This window comes from Tyto alba, unplaced genomic scaffold (genome assembly GCF_018691265.1).
Source record: "Tyto alba isolate M040663 unplaced genomic scaffold, T.alba_DEE_v4.0 Super-Scaffold_10, whole genome shotgun sequence".
Taxonomy (NCBI): domain Eukaryota; kingdom Metazoa; phylum Chordata; class Aves; order Strigiformes; family Tytonidae; genus Tyto; species Tyto alba.
Genome location: NW_024881262.1, coordinates 7,749,719 through 7,767,655, shown reverse-complemented (window position 1 = coordinate 7,767,655; position 17,937 = coordinate 7,749,719). Strand labels below are relative to the sequence as shown.

The 17,937-nt window shown below is 38.4% G+C and overlaps 1 protein-coding gene across 1 annotated transcript in view; it reads right to left on the bottom strand.

Annotated features, from left to right (window-relative positions):
* The window catches only part of NAALADL2 (N-acetylated alpha-linked acidic dipeptidase like 2), a 406,653-nt gene that overhangs the window by 303,116 nt on the left and 85,600 nt on the right, over positions 1–17,937 (bottom strand). Inside the window, exon 2 of the mRNA XM_033006356.1 lies at positions 9,990–10,491. Within this exon, the coding sequence (XP_032862247.1) occupies positions 9,990–10,491 (502 nt within the window). The remainder of the gene's footprint in view (positions 1–9,989; positions 10,492–17,937) is intronic.

Genomic DNA, 17,937 nt, shown 5'->3' with positions numbered 1-17,937 from the left:
CATAGGTGCTGACTGTAGGGAACTGGATATCAAAGCACCACCAAGGAGGGCTGAGAAAACTCTTTCCCCTTGAGGCTTTGTTAATTTGATTTATGTGTACAGGCAGGAAACTAATTGCTATTTGTTGCAGTGCAAACCATGGAATTGCAGCACTCCACTCAAACACCGTATCTCAAGAGTACCAATAGACTTCAGTTTTACACTTCGCCGATGAGAGATGAATCCTAAACAGGAATTTGAGAGTGTTTGGTGGTTAAGAAATTTTACAAGACAACTCTTTGCAATGCCCTGTGCCACCATCTCCTCAGAGAAAAGAGCCACTCTCTGAGCAGACTGTATCACTGAGAAGTTGAGAGCTAATACACTTAACTCAGCAGGAGCAAACTCTTGCAGTTTCAGGCAATTAGTAGATAGTCTGTGTACCTAGTGCCACTAATTAAATTGTTAAGGGGTTTTATTCTGGAAGGTTTGTTTCTCAGTATCATTATAAGTATGTCCCTGGGACCACCAGCCAAAATCGCTGATTCTCCTTGTACCGAGCTGCAAGGACTGGACAGTGAAGGACAACTTTGTCCAATTTCTGCACCCTCTGGTATTTGCCCATTGGAAGTAACTGCCCTGAAATGAAAACCGGCTGTCATGTCAGTAGGCCGTGTGCTTTTATCCTTCAGAATCTCTCTGTTAGAAGAAATATGGTTTGGTTACATCTATAAAACTGATGGATGGCAACGTAAATAAGTCTTTTCCCTCTAAATACTGCCTTTTAGCCAGCATTAGTGCCAAAATTGCTCAGAATGTGTAGTCAAGTATTTCTCTTTTTCAGGTAATGTCAAGCACAGGGCCTACCACTCACCAAAAGTTTTTTAAGAGGTATGGATTTTTAAAATCCATAGATGTTTCAGCATCTGTTCCAGTTTGTCATGCTGAAACAGAAATAATCCCCTGAAAATGTGAACTTTCCAAACAGCATCAAACATCTACAGGTAAAGGGGAGAGCGAGATGCCCTGGGGGCAGCCCACCAAACAGGAAGGTTCAAGGTATCATCAGTCCCTCCCTGATCCCTCCATCACCCCAAGCAGGCAGGAGTGAAGTATGCTAGACCTTTAAATAGCAAATTACTCCCTCACCCATGCTGGCACAGCTCATTTCATCATCTATTAGGAAAAGTAGTACTTGTCACCATTCAGAATTGCTGTTCTAATTGGGACTAAATTGCCCCACACTTTTCCGTAGTCCTGGTAAAGTGGTAGATAGCTAATGGCCATGGAAATTGGTTCGCTCTCTAAACCCTAACCACGCTTCTCCTATGATGAGTCTGAGGCAATTTCAGCGAGGTAATCTTTAATTTTAAAGTAAGATTATACCATCCAAAAATTCATTTATACTCTATAGCCTCGTGTTACTTTCTCATAGAAAATGTGAAGCTCTGTACCAACACACAGATGCTGTGTAGGAAAGCACTCCAACAGGAAAAGTTCATGTGTCAGGTCTTGTTCCACCTAATGTAGAACAGGACTGTTACCCTCAGTCCCCCATGTCTTGTGTAACCTCTCAGTAGTACCGAGCTGTCCCCCATCTTCCCTTCTCAAATTTCCACCCTGAGCCTGTGAATGTTGCATTGAAACAGACACTGTACCACAAAAAAGGCAGATAAAAAAAAAACAAAACAAAACAAAAAAAAACAAAAACAAAAAAAAAAAAAACCCACAAAACAACAAAAAACAACATCAGAAATTCCCAGTTGGTTTATCTATACATTTTGCTATTCCAGAAAATACATTTCCTGGAATTATATGTATATAAGAATATACTTAAAAGCCTCGTTCTCATTTTTCACACTGATGACATAGGATGTTCACCCAGAATATCACGTACAGGACACAAATCCTCCTGCTTCTGTTCTTTCAAGAGATCTCAGAGGTTTGGCAATTTCTTTCATTTTCTTACATTTCAAAGACAAACTGAAACACTTTTTTTGTCTTTAAAGAATTCCTTAGTTGGTAAAGTGGCTCAATTGTGATTTTCTTTCTATTTTCCCTAGCACAGAACTGTATGTTGTTTGTGAGAAAGAAGCAGTAAGACAGAAGCCATTCATGTGGGCTGTGACAGATAAGGAACTTTATCAAGGAACTCATTACTTATTATGCCGACGTGGCATAATACAGTTTATTGGATCTAATTCATTACTACATCACACTGTTGAATTGTTCAGAAAAAATATTTAAAGGTAACACAATGTACTTCATTTACAAAGGACACAGTTATAATACAAAAAAACAGACTTTACTGTAATTGATTCTCCAAATTAAACAACTAAAGAATAAATATATTTTTTGGGTTACCATTAAAAAAGTAAATCAACAGAGAGGAAAAAATTGTTCTTAGTGAACCACATGGTCGACTTGAAACATGAAACAGGTCCTTTCACTGTTAAGTAAACCATAAAATAAGATGTTTCTTCAAAAAGGAAGAGGAATTTTATAAGCATATGCTGTAATTGACCCTAACAGAAACAAACTTATGCTTCCTTGTTAAGCATTTTACCAATATAATGCTCCCTTCTTTCATCTACAGAAAAACAAATGAAAGAGCTATGTTTGGCAAATTAAAAGAAAAAAAAAATGACAAACTGAATGAAACCAAAGAAAACTATAAAACAGACAAGCCTTTCTATTAACAACCCTGGAGTACAGATATAACCTATTTTTTGTTTTTAAAAAAAAAAAAATAATATTTGACATAAGTGGGTATCTGGAGCCTAAATTTATCAAGTTGCTGCTCCTCAGATACCGTTCAGGCCGCATGGGGCATCTTTCTTCCACAAAAGACACCTCCCCATGTTCTCATAGCCATTCTTCCCTGGGGAGGTAGCAGGAGGATAAAGTGGGGACTTTCACTTGTTTGACATGACTCTCATATCCTTTCACAAGGAGCTTTGTACTTCTAAATACACGTTCAAAATTATCATGCGAATAAAGAGAATCCAAAGTGATTACACAGCATGTGGGAATGAAATAAATCCAGAGAGTTCACTTAGCTCCCAGTTACCCAGGAATGTGCCAACATCCATTTCTAAAGATCTAATATGCCGGACTTCAGACTCAGTCTAACTACATTTAATACTTGTATTTTTTATGGCAATAAAATAAATATCCGAGACTGATACACAGGAGGGAATAGGATGAGTTCCCACTGAGATTTGCTTTTTTCAATGCATTTTTCAACCGCTGGCATGACAAAAAACAGAATTTCCTTGTGTACAGGGGACATCAAGACAACTGTTCAGATCACAAGTGAGCAGTGGTCTAGGCCAGCAGACTGCTACCATCAGCCACATAGATGTCAGTATGTAGCTATTAATTAACAGTAGCTGTTAACAGGACTAGGGACAAAATGGGTGTTTAAGGGAAGCAGTCACCAGAGCCCTCCTTTCTCTCCTCATACTCTTCCTTTAGAAGGAGAGACTCTGTTCCTGCTGTGTCTTCTCATTGCTTGGACAGCAAAGGAAATTTTGCCAAGCAGCAGCCTGTAAGTTTAATTCAGTCCAAATCTCCAAAACTGAATTTTTCTGAGAAGTTCTGTGCTCTCTTTGCTCATCAGGTCTGTGTTTTGCAGGCTTTACCTGATAAAAAGGTTTCAAGATCCAAGGTTTTAAAACAGTACTGATTATAACTGATCAGGGACAAGAAACACTTGGCTACAGAAGTTTCTCACTTCACCTCAGAAAAACTTATTTTCTCAGTGCACAGGCACTTCTGTTTCTTTGGCCATGACCTCGTAGGAAAGCTGCTGCTGCCAAGTCTCCAAAAGCCCTTTGAAGAATTAAGCTTGAGTTATGGATGGCACCAGGCACCAGTGACAAATCAATTCTTGCCAGAGATGGATTTGGGAGATTCTGCAGGTGATATTACCAGCTGGAGGAAGGAACAGATATGCCTCCAAAGGACTGTTAGTTACAACTAGATGTATTACGAAGGGATTTAAACCTCCCTATTGCTCGAGGGAGGGAAAAAAATGATAGTGAAGAAAGTATTGGAATGAGAATATACAGTATGAAAAGCAGAGTTGATATGTAGGAGCTGCTCTGTAGACTGGATGAATAGCAAAGCAAAGACTCTTTCATCTGTGCTCCCCCCAAGTCCTAATCATGGAAAAATGTATCCAAGAACGCTGTGAAGCTGATAGTAATCAAGATGTATGATTGTTGAAGGGAATTACAGACTAAAGCAGAGTAAGGCTATAAGAAGTTTAAAAATAATGGTTGAGAATTAACTAATTTGATGAACAAGTTATAGCTGGAGTTATCAACATCAACACAACTGTCCGTTTTTCTTTACTCCTACTATTCAACATGAATCTTTGTTTATCAGTTTAATTACAGAAGTCAACCTCAAAATCACAACTTCCTAAAAAGTTAAGATAGCCCCACATTTTCCAAACAAATTAAGATCGGTTCATTTTTATCTGGTTTTGGAGCAATTATATTAAAATAATTTCACACAAAGTAAAAATACTTCCTATTTCCCCTATTGAAATGTTCAGCACTGTTAAACACACAACACATTTTCTTTAAGAAAAACGATGTCAAATCAGATAGCAGTAGTTATTATAATCTTAGAGGTCTTTGACAAGACTGTATTTCTGCTACTTTTTGTGCTTTCATCGCCTTGTCCCTTCAGACTTCATTAATAACAAACAACTCAAACCTTAACTGAAAACACTCACCAAAGTTCAGTTTGCACAGGACTCAGTGCTTACCATTCTAAAATATAAAAGCTCAGCAACTTATATGATGACCAAAATATTGACAACTAGTCACAATAACCTTGAAGTCAGTGACGACACTGTCTAACACTGGACCAGGATATCTTACATTTTCACTCGTCTTCTTCCTGAAGGTAGGACAAGAAAAAAATCACCCAGGAGGCAGAAGAGAAACTACACATCATTAATTTGGGGAAGGAAGAAAAAAAAATAATAATAATAAAAAAAATAATAATCCACTCTTTATAAACACTAATCAGCTGAATAATTCAGTTATTTGGTAATGACCACTGGTTAGCTAACCTGCATCTGGCAGATGCACAGCAACAGGATAAAGATACACTTATTCAGCACCCCCCCTTTTTATACACAGTGAGAAGGAATAAAACAACTTAATTTCAGAAGCACTTAATTGATATTAGAAATCCGAATCCCATTTTAAGAAGTAACTTAAAAATGTCGGTTTTCATTGAAAATTGGGCTTATTTACTTTTGAGAATTCAACAGTGTGCTCAGCAAAGTTGTTGGGTGTTCCTGCATTTTTGAAAGTCTGCCTCTTATGACCTTAAGCATTTATTGCAAACTTTAAAGACTTCCACATCTGAGTGTATTCAACACTTTGGAAAACAGCACTTCTTCTATTCCAACGATTATATTTTAGAGCTGCAGACACATTCCTCGGGGAGCAACACTGAGGACTCAAAGCACAGATGACTACTCTCCAGCTATGCCCTCTTGACATGCTCTCTCTAAAAGGGCTCCAATAACTCAATCTGGCCATGGAGTCTCAACCTAGCTGTCCCAGGAGATGCCTACTCTCAGCCTATAAATTTTACCAGTTTTGCCCTGGTAAGTTCTGTTGGTTATGGATATAATTTTAAACAGTGCCTGAGGTATTCTGTATCTTGACTTCTACCTGGTCTCTTTTGGATATGGGATTTATGCCCTTTTATATTCACCCTGAAGGCTCATGGGAGCTAAGTTACACCAAACTTGAAGTAAAACCTTTCCATACGTCTTCCAAAAGAAAACTGAAGAAAAGTCATATTCATGGCACAAACAGATATAATACTACTGTATTCCTATCAGCTCAGTGATGTTTGCAGAATTATTTCTGTTTTTACCAGTTCTGACTCTGTCCCTAACATGGAGGAGGTTGTTTCTCCTATAAATATTCATCTGAGCAAATCTAGTATTCACATTCCTAAAATGTTAGATTTACTGACGGAATGATAATAACAGTATTTGTCCTAATTTTTGCCAGCATGTAAAATGCTATGTGTAGGGTAAGGAAAACTCTTCAAGTTTTTGTGGTGACTACTTTCCCCCTTTGAGTCACCTCTGACAACTTAAGTCCTCTTGAAACCTCTGAAACATCAGGAGTAAACAGATTTATACTTTTATCATCCACACTGTAAGCACTTACCTACAGGGCTTGGGAGCAGTGTTCAAAAATGCTTATAGAGATAATCTTTGCTTTGGCTGTATCATTAATTAGGAAACTTGGCCAAGGCCAGTAATTACAACTGTGCTAAATTGCACTGAATCTCTATAGCACTGACATTTCACAGGAAGCAAGGTGCAAAGTTGAAAGAATAAAAGCCAACACAGTGTCTTTTCTTACCAAATGATTTCTAGTAGGTCTGCTGGGAAAAATGCTTAACACAGCCATGGCTGATGTAGACTGCCACTATGGGACCAACAGAGGAGCAGAACACAAGATCTCACCAAAAGCCTCCAGTGGAGAAGCTAGACAGGAACACAGTACCCATGAAGACAAACTGCTGTCATCCTACGTGATCCTATGACATCCTTGTCTCTAAACTGGAGGCATGGATTTGACAGATGGACCACTCAGTGGATAAGGAATTGGCTGGATGGTTGCACTTGAAGATCTGAGGTCAATGGCTTGATGTTCAAGTGGAGACCAGTGACGAGTGGCATTCCTCAGGGGTTGGTGTTGGGACTGGTGCTGTTTCACATCTTTGTTGGTGACATGGACAGTGGGATCGAGCGCACCCTCAGCAAGTTTGCCGATGACACTGAGCTGTGTGGTGTGGTCAACATACGGGAGGGCAGGGATGCCATCCAGAGGGACCTGGACAGGCTGGAGAGCTGGGCCTCTACAAACCTCATGAAGTTCAACAAGGCTAAGTGCATAGATTCAGGTTAGCTATAAGGAAGAAATTCTTTATTGTGGGGGTGGTGAGACACTGGCACAGGTTTTCCAGAGCAGCTGTGGCTGCCCCCTCCCTGGAAGGGTTCAAGGCCAGGTTGGACAGGGCTTGGAGCAACCTGGGCTGGGGGAAGGTGTCAGGGGTGTTGGAACTAGATGATCTTTAAGGTCCTTTCCAATCCAAATCATTCTATGATTCTATGATCCTCCATTCCTAACACTGATTGCTAGAAAGGTGTTGGAGAATGGCTCAGAGACAAGGGTCCTGAGCCCACCGAGCAATTGTATGATCAGAGCCTGCTCTAGCTGCTGATGCTGAGCCTCACTAGGGTTTGCCTGCAGCTGCTCGCAGCTGCTGATACAGGAGGAATGTCAAGGACGCTTCAGCCCTGTGTACCGTGGTGTGTCGAAAACAGGTTAAGGGGAATTAGGAATAGTGGTCTGAGAAACCCAGTGTTATGGTAACGGTGGTCTGAGAAACATTGTGTTACGGTACTGTCGTGTATCGAAAACAAGTCAACAGGAATCAGAAATAGTAGCATGAGAAACTTAGTGTTATGAGAAGCTTGTGCTGTAAGCTAACTGCAAGTAGGTGGACCGTGCGAATACGACCTTTAGAGCTTAAGCCAATCAGCTAGTGACTAGTAGGCATAATAATTATCATTGTCTGTATAAATATATGTACCCTGGACCAATAACGACACACGTTGATTGATGCTCTATCTCCCACACTGAACCCGTCTCGGCGTGTCGTTCGTCCGCGGCTCCGCAGAAAGGCTTTATTCAGTTCACACAGAATCCAGTCCAAATGCCAGCAAAATCAACACAAGTCCCCTGGTGCATGTCTGAAACCTCTTTAGAAGCCCAGAGGATCCCAATCCTCAAGGCTTCATCTGATTGCAGCAGATTTCATCCCAATAAGAAGTTCCCACCCCAGACTTCCAAGCACATTAAGGTGATGTCTGCTTGGGCAATATGATTTGCACTGCTGTGTCTTTTATACATTTTTTTTGTCCTAAGTCCTTTATCAGGACTGTTAGCAAAATCCCTTACCATTATTGAGTCTGATCTAAGTAGTAAGCTAAGAAAATTAAATTAACGTCATTCTCAGTAACATTTAGAAATTGCAAGCTAAGCAGCTGCCATTTATTCCTAGTAACTCAAAGTATATTATATTGAAAGAACTCTTACAATAACATATATTGATTTTGTCAGGCTTGGGCTTTTTTTTTTTCCCCAAGCAACATATGTTGCGTGTTCTATATTTGTTGGGATACATATACTCAGGTTTCATTGCAGTAGCTCTGACTCTTGCCAAACAGATGTTAAGGGAAAGCAACTTAACACAACATGGGATAAAAGCTGTCTCAGATCAAAATGCTGGGTTAAGAAAAATCTTGTGGGTAATATGGTATACTAGAAGGATTGATTATGTATTTCTATACAGAATCGATAGGTAGCTGAATGTTTGACTTCGTTTGTTGAAATCATGCTATTACACAGAACAAAACTAACAAATGGTAAGAATTATGTCAACTAAAGGATAGCAACTACAGAACTTTTTAAGTTCCAAAGTATTCATATTATTAATTTTACCTAAAGTCCAGATTCTCACTAATATCCTAATAGCTAGCTGAAATATTTTGAAAAGGGATGTTTCTAAACCACCCTTTGAAATAGTAAAATGCAAGCAATTCCCATTCCACAAATATTGGAGTATTATCCTGAGACTGACAGACTTCTCTGCAATTTGCTGTAATTTGTGTAATGCCCAATCAGTAGGGCTTAGCTTATTCCAATACTTTGTTCATGACTAAGCCTAACAACAGAATTCAGTTCAATTTACTCTCTGAGAAGACAAAGAGGTTAATTTTTTACTATTCAGAATCAACATTTTTCATCACCTATACCCTTCCCATTATGAAAATAATTAATTTATATAAAGTAGAGTCAGTTCAGCACACAAAAACTGACATGAAACCCTTCATTTTTTTCCCTTAAATTTAGTAAAAGCGTTGGCTCAAAACATGGTACTAACAGCTTCAGGATTTTGTGCACGGTTTATCAAATATAATAAAAGACAAATTCTATTAGAAGACCTCTGTGGTTACTTTCAGTGTATTGATCTACTCAAGAACAACTCTTTGGATGTTCATGACAACAATCCTTCCTAACCGCAGGCATGTAACTTCTGCTGCTTTCTGAACTGGTACAAATCAAAAAATCTGCAATGCATTTCCTTTATCATTAAAAAGAACTTGCATTTCCAGAAGCCAGAAATAAGCTCATCTGTCCCCTCATATAGAAATAACTTTCAAAAGTTGGAAGGAGAACCTAGTTTCTTCCCCATTCACTGCTACAGAAAAGTGATTATACTCCAATACGAACGTGTTGTATAAACTTTCAAAGCAGTGGAAAGATTCCACATGGAAAAAAAAAAATAAAAAAATCAAACCCAGTCAGTAGATATTTTACAACAGTTTATACTCATAAAACAGGTACTAAGGAGGAAAAAAAAAAAAAAAAATCAGTCTTTCAGATTTCAGAGGTCAATTTTTCCTTCTTAAACCAATGCAGACTAAAGGTTTACTTCACCGTATGGTTTCAAAAAGAAAAGCCAGGATTCGTGTATTTGCCAGACATTAGATGGGGATTTCTTAAAGCACCAAATATAACAAAACACCATCCAATATCTTGCTTTTTGACACTGTAGTTTGACAGTCGACTGGATCTAGGACAGCTAGTCTATCATATATATTAACTTTGAAATATATATGCTTCTCAATTCATGTACGTTAAAGCTATTATTAATATATTTAGCAATAGAACGTTATTAAAGCAAAAGCTATAATTACTAACACAAATCCACATTGTTAAAAATCACTCTAGTTTCATATACATTTGTGGAAGTTTCCTAAACACCATGAGAAAACTGAACACAAAGAAGAAGACAAGGTTTGTAAATAAATTTCCACATAAAGCAAATCACAAGAAGTCTTATCATTGGCACCTGACTGCATGTAGAGAAAAAAATGTCAAGGTACATACCTGTAAATCTGTTTGATATTTTCAGCTTTGATTTCCTTGAGAATTTCATGGTAGATATGAGGGTTATTTGGTTCTTGAGATGTTGGGGGAGAAGGGCATTTCTTGTGTGCATAATATCCTATTACAATTCCAAAAATAAATAAAATCAAAGCAGTGCAAAATAATTTCAGTATTTGAAAAAAACTGCAGCGGCTGCTCTTTGGTGCCTGTCTTGTATAGTGAGAGATGTAGTCGGGGTCCTCCTGAAGTCGCTGGAATCTTCCCTTCGGAGAAGATGAAGGCTGGATGGGCTCGAGATCAAGGTCAGGGCTCTGTGAGTTTCCCAGGTGATGCTGGACTGCACCATCCAGACGGAAATGGTCAAAGCCAGGCTCCTCCAGCTCTTTTTCCATGTCCCATTCCAGTTCCAGCGCTGTGGCTTGGAGCTCATCATTGTCAAGGTACGGAGAGTTCCCCTGTGCTCTCTGGTCTGCATTCACCTTGTGGTAGGCCATCTTTTTATCTATTAAAACAAAATTTACAAAACCTCTAAGTGTTTGTTTCCTATGCGTACATAAACAATGTATTTATTCTTTGTAAATCTGAGAGAACTAAACATATATGACAAAAAGCAAAAACTGTTCTCAGTATTTCACTCTCCTTGTTTCCATCATCCTGTCTTCTTTTCTAGGATTAGCAGTCCCACAAACATTGTCAGAGGGGAAAGAAGATATTTAAGAGAATATAACATATATTGAAAGAATATGAAGAAATAGAATTTACAAGTGCCAATAGCAAAACACAAAAATTATCTTATTATTTTGTCGGTCCCCAAGATAACATGAAAAAATTGAGTGAAGGCATAGAGTTTTCAAAACAATTATTTGTTACCTGAAAGTAATTTTAAAGCTTAACAACTGTGTGTATCAATTTCAATTCAAACACCACACAAAATAATCCTGTTAAAATAAATTTGAAAAAGTACAAATAATATAACTTGCCTCATCTGATTCTAAACACAAGGAAGCAATAAGTTAAAAAAGAAATTTCAGGGTGACACTGTACTTACACATCAATAAAAGGCTTCCATTTAGATGGAGCATTCTATTATTTATAGGTATTTTAAATGCATAGTTCCTGAATGACTGATGAATTTACTTAGAAATTGTTCCAGCTGTTTTGCTCCACTTATTTTTCCTATTTTAGTGAATCAAAAGCACTGTCAGGTAAGTATTTATATCAAAATCATTCCTTTAATATCAAGGCGTATCTGTGGCACTTCCAGATATATCTATGAAAATACGAGCCCTCTAAAGGGAACTCTGACCTCCCGTACAAACATTCAAAGTCAATGTTCAACAAATCATTTTTAACAGACTGCAACAATAGGGTGACGTTTTCCTCCATACAATGACAATAGCTATTCTATCACATAAGCATCTATAATTTAGGGCTTTTCAAACATCAGACTCACTCATTAATTAGAGTAAAATGAAGATAAAGATACTAAACCTCTCTCAGTGATGGATATATAGGACTGACACTACACTACATGATCCCTCCATTTTTACATTTTATGGTATTTTCTTTCTCTCTAAGACTTACCTCCAGATAACATTATTGAGGCCTCATAATAGATGAACCTACTCTAATGGCAAAGTAGAATTTAGCTTTTTGAAGCTCTCTGAAGAGAGCAAACCGTTAGAAAGCACTGAGATAATGAAACGGCCTATTGTCCCCTAAAAGACTATCTTGCTCTATACAATACCAATTTACAGATCCTATTTCCTTGTACAGCCATATAAATATCCTTTGCCTATAACTGTCAGGCAGTATAGAAACAGTCAAGAGAGCCCACACTTGAGGTGTATGTTTCAAGCGTACCTACTGTATATATTTTGTGAATCATTTCCCCACCTGCAGTCCAAATTCTTCTATATGCAGTGGAAGCAACAGCGTTTCGAGTGAGCTGAGCTAAGGCATCTTAAATTAATGTGAAATTCTGCATTATTTATTTAAATAACAATAAGAAATGTTAGTCTCTAAATTCCAGTTGAGTCAGGAAATGGCTTATGGCTGCCAAGCTGTCCTGGCTGAACTTTACGGACTGTTAGCCCAACCCTCAGGTTTGCGAAGGTCCCTCGGAATGGTAGTGCTACAATCCAGCAGGTCAACCTCTTCCCCCACAGTTGTGAATCACGTCAAGATTTTTCAAGAGAGCACTCTGTCTCCTCATCCAGGTTGTTAAGGAAAATATTTAATACTGTCAGCTCCAGAATCGATCCCTGGTGCACTAAGCTGCTTACCAAGCACCGACTGGACATCAAAGGATTTATTAATATTCTTTGGAAAACTGAGCTAACGGATTTTCAAACTATTTATCTACCTTTTCACTGTCTCCTCCTGTTTTGTTCGTGGAGGGATTAATTTGCAAACCATCGATGACAGCGGTCACTACTAGATAATAACAGCTGTCCAACAACCTTATCTTTCCAATTCCATTTCATACTGCTTGTTAATAGAAATTAAAGGCAAGTATTTTGTCCTTTAAAAGCAAAACAAATCATCAATCTATTCCATAAATACATAATTTTGACCCTAGAATTACTAGTGTCATTTAACAAACTGGTTTAGCCAAATATATAAACCCTTAACAAATTACTAGTGTTAGATCTAGCACAGGAATTAAGGCAGTTTTTCAGATCCAGTTTCATGGGAAATATTAATTTTGCTGAGCTTATAAATGTTGACCATTGGATATCCATTGTAGTTAATTTTTTTCTGTATTTCTGACATTTTTAAAACGTATGTTATTGTTCAGTGAAGTGTATTAATGTCATTTAAATCTACACATAAGAGCATAATAAAGATGCTTGTGAAATTTCTTTAAACGGTTGTTAATGCAGATGAATAGTAACCACATTCCACTGCTTAGTATCTCAACAATTCAATTTTCATACAAAGCACCGAAACCAGTTACCTCACTCCAGAAAAAAAACAAACAAATAATCAAACAAACAACAAACAACTAAATGAACTGAAATAAAAATCAATATTCAATTCAGTTTTATATTTGAGACGAGTCTTTGGAGTATAGGATATTCTTGGCAATGCGTTTCCTTAAATTAAAGAATGCAAAGAATGCAAGAATAGACCCAGTTAACATCTTCACTTTTTCTACTAATATTGCTAAATTCATTATTTGAGTGTAAAGACACTGCACAATTTACCATGAGGTATCCTAGATTACGGCCCACAGTGTATTTAACCGTGACAAGAGTGATTTTAAAAAGGGTTCTTCTGGTTTTCACAAGTCATTTGTGCCATGTAATCTATATTAAAAGTTCTATTCAAAATTTGGCCGGTTAAAGAAGCAGGCATCACAAAGATTATGATTTAAATTTAATTTTAGGTAGGAATTAGAAGGACAAAGAAAACACTACATAGAGAATAACAAAAAAAAAAAAAAAATAGAAATATGGATAAACTATGAACTCAAGAAAAACTACTATGATACTCTAGTTCAGTCTTCCCTATAACACAGACCATAAAATGAACATATTTTTGAAAGACACTTTTGAAAACTTCAGGAGATAGAAAATCCATCCCATCTGCCAGCAAGCTGTTTCAACATTTAATTGTTGTTAAATACATGTTTTATTATAAAGATAAAAGAGCAACTGCAAAATGCCAGAAGCCTGAATGTGCACTGAGTGAGCTTTAAAGCCATTCCACAGGGACAGCAAAGGCGATCATAAACTCTGGAATACTGGACAGAGGCAAGCTGATGACCAATAAAGTTGCTGTGCGTTTCTATACTTCTACTTATTTGCGGGGAGAATGTTTATAAAGAGATATCACATAAGTGCTAAATATCCCTTCAATCAACTGTACACCAGAAATCAGGAGATTCAGTTTTATCACGTTATTGCCTTAACAAGCCCATTTCAAAACTATCTACCTGTTCTTTGATCTTAAAAATAACATATTTACATCTTGCCTGATAGTACCTACCCTTGTTATGCAACAACCAGAAACTTTTTTTGTGACAGCTTTCCTGCTTGAATCCCTTACCAATGAAGCCTTTGAAAACTATGTAATAAGGACTACAAGAAGGGTGTTCCATCTGTATCACTGTCACTTTCTAGTACCTCCACAACAGTAAGGTCAGATTAAAGAATCATTTTATGAAACCAACAAGGAAAGTTCAATATGAATATATTACAGCAAATTCTTTGTGACCGGTGCTGCAGTTCTTAAATCTAGTTCATAAAGATCTGGGACGATTAGCAGGCTCATTCACAGCAGGAAGAGTGGCAAGTGCTAACGTGCTGCACAGTGAATGCCTTCTTGGGCTATTTGGTGTTTATTACTGCAAAGACAAGTTTTGCCCATAAATTGTACTAAAGGCATTGTGGCCTCTTAGCATTGTCATAAAACCAGAAAGCCAGGGTTGTTGGTTAATCTCATTCTTAAAGGTTCTTTCATTTTTATTTTCTTCTCAATATCTTCTATATCTAGACTGCTTTTGCTTTAAGTCCTTGTATCTTTATGCAAGCCCTCAAAGCAAGTAAAATGTCACCTGTCTGAAGGGCAAAAAGCTGTACTTATCATGGAAATAAACAACCACTGCACCTACAAGTCTTTAAAGTGTATATGACAACAATTTAGTACTTTGTTAAATGAGATGATGCCATGTTTCAGGCCTAGACAAATTTCTTCAGAGCTATAAATCCCTGACAAAAGCTGTTTGCAGAAGAGATTATGATGCCCTTGTCAACAGCAACATTACACTACACTGTAATTCAGAAAATAATGTGATATTTCCATCATCACTTCCTTAATTTTCTGCAGTAATGATTTCTCCCTTCCCTCATATCTGGGATACGGGCTTGGCAACCATTTCAGTTACAGTAGGACAACTAAGTTCCTTGTCACTCCACACAACCACCGTATAAAAACAAATGACAGAACTTACCAGTTGTTCATGTTTCACTTGCTGACTCAAGGCGAACACAATCTGAAAGAATGTGCGGTTTTATAGCAGGAGACAGACAAAGATATCAGACTTGAGAAAGAAGGTCTGTAGAATACAGCTGAGTCCAAGTTGTCTCCTCATATAACACTAATAAGTGAGTAATCTAGAACATTTAACTTCCTCAGAATCTCTCACCAATCTTATTATATCATCAACAGCTGTGTGGACCAGGATACTTTTAACACAAAGGACAACTAAATAACAAGAACAGAGTCTATAATGCACATTGATTGATAAGACTTGTGCACAGCGATGTCTAGTTGGAAGCAAGAGTTAACTTGCCTGTCAAAGCAGTGAACAAATGTGCTAGCCACTTGAGCTATAATATGCTGGCCCATCCAGGTGTGCATAGGTACACATGTACGTATTTCCCTGATGCCTTTCCAGAAACTTTGAAGTCCTGGGGCTCAGAGAAAGAAGAATTGCTAGGAAGTGCCCTCTCACCAAGCAGATAACTATCACATAAAGATGAGGCAGACTCAGCTGGTCTCTAATATGCTGGGCATGTATTACTAACATAGATCTTTTCCATCCTCAACCATGTTTAGTTTGCAAATACCTATTTGCCTGAAACAAAACTCAGAAATATTTACTGAACTTACAGGAGCTAACAGCATCCGTGACATATGCATAGCCAACCTAGGAGGTTTATTAAAACTGCAGTGTAATCAGATTAGTTTAAATGGCTGTGTTACAGAGTCTGTGCATTTCTTGTGGTACGTGCTGTGCTGCTGCCTTTGCTTTCCTTCCATTTTCAGAACAGCTTTTCCCTCCGGTTTGGGTGGGTAACAGCTCAGTTTTCCAGCAGCTCAATCTCTACCACATATTTGCAAGCATCAGAACAACAGTCACAAGGAGGGAGGAGTCGCATTCCCCCCGCCCCCCCCCCCCGCCACACACACACACACGCACACACTGGTTCCTTAGTCCATGAACGAATCACTCATCTTTCCTTTGGGCTCAATGCTCAGATCTTGCTGTTGTCCTTGGGAAGGGCGCTGGATAGGATTGCAGTGTTTCTAAAAGCAATAAAGTGGATGGAGAAACAGAACTCTCAGTGCTAGGAGGGATGTGCTGTGTACGTGCATTTACGCACTGTTCTTACACTGGGTATAAGGGGAAGAAATAACGTCCCACATCTTTGATCATTTGCACTAGGCCACAGCCCCACACCTAACCTCTCCCACCCTAACCACCTCCCCATCATTTACCTTCCCACACCTCTGCCTGAGCCTCTGTCCATCCCCATCCCCAGCACGCTGGGCCCTGCTCCTCCAGAGCCACCCAGTCCCTCCCCATCCCTGTCCCAAAGCCCCTTGCTCCTCCCTTTTCCGCTGCTGGAGCTGCTACCTCACTCCAGTACCTCTTCCTTGGCTTCCCAGGGGATCATACCAGCTGAGGGGGTGGGAAATCCAGCCTGGGACCAAGGGTCCCTCAGGAAACAGATGCTGGAGTACTTATCTCCATTTTGGATTTCAGGGACCTGGAGGCGTCATACAACTACAACAAACAAAATGCATTCAGAAGGGATGCGGTTGCAAAAAGAAAGAGTATGTTTCCTGCAAAAGCAACAATTTTAGCCATGTCCTTCCCATAGTTTGGTTTAAACTGCAGCATCGCTGGATCCTGGTTGAAGCTGCGTGTTGAACTCTTCTGCCCCCTCAGGCCCAAAGGGGCTTGGGATGGTTCGCAGCAACCACATCTTCTTGCAGAGCAATCAACCCACTCAAAAACGTTCTCTGAACACCTTCATCTTTCCCTTTTCCCATTCTCCTCATACCACCTGCCTGTATGCTAACCTAATATTCAGTTTGCCCACATATATAGTTTTTCCAAATTCAAGGTTTCATCAATAATATATTTTGCATTACATTTCCCCAGACATTATAATTGCCTCTGGAAGAAATAAAACACAAAGCTTTACCAAGCAAAAACTATTATCGGGGCATTTGCATTTAAGCGGACAGTTGAATTTGATGTGAAATAAAGTTATTGTAAATGGTGTTTAACTTGAAAATGCTGACAGCAATATCTGCAATAACAGGCCCTAGTAGTTCTTAAGAAAGTTAATTTTATATGACTCATTTCTGCTTTGGAAATTTTTATGTTGCCAGTCTTTGGTTTGGGCACATTTCAGACTGGTTTGGGTTTTTTTAATCTCTTTTTTTCTCTCGTTAATTACAGTCAATCACATTTAAATGTTTGTAAAAAAAAAAAAATTAAGTAATTTTAACTTTAAAAATTTGGAAAAATGTACATTTGCAAGCTACTACACTACAAGAAACTGTGCTAATGGCAGTCAGCTATACTTCAAAAGGTGTAAACCGACTTTACAAAATAGTGTGATCTCAACCCGTGTCTTTTTAAAAAGAACACAACTACTACAACAAAAAACCCCACCCAAAAAGGTCACTTTTATGGATCAGCTAAAAACAGGAATCTAGCCTCATTGTGAACACAGACTCCATTCCTGGTTTTTGACAATCATTACCAAAAAGCTAACAATGGAAATATTAACACATACTGCTGGGGAAAACAAAACAAAACCAAACCAACCAACCAAAACCAAAACCCACCAAACTGATGACTCCAGAGCAGTTGAGATACAAGTTTATCTACCCATAGGTATAGTCCAAAAATAAGAGACAGACACAAATCTGCCCTGCAATTTCAGTCTAATCCCCTAAAGGGATCTGCCCCCTGACAAAAGGACATGGCATGAAGTAGACCTACAAGCATGAGACATGCTCAGGACCTCAGACTGAGTTTCAGTAAAACTGTAGTTTGCAGAAAATAAGTCGCACTAATGTCTCTTTTAAAAGGAAACCAGCTCTTAAGTGACTTAAACGTTTTAGGATATGTGATCCCCAAGCAGAATGATCTCAGATATAGAAATGACTATACATGAGATAAGGCAATTGAAAAAATTCC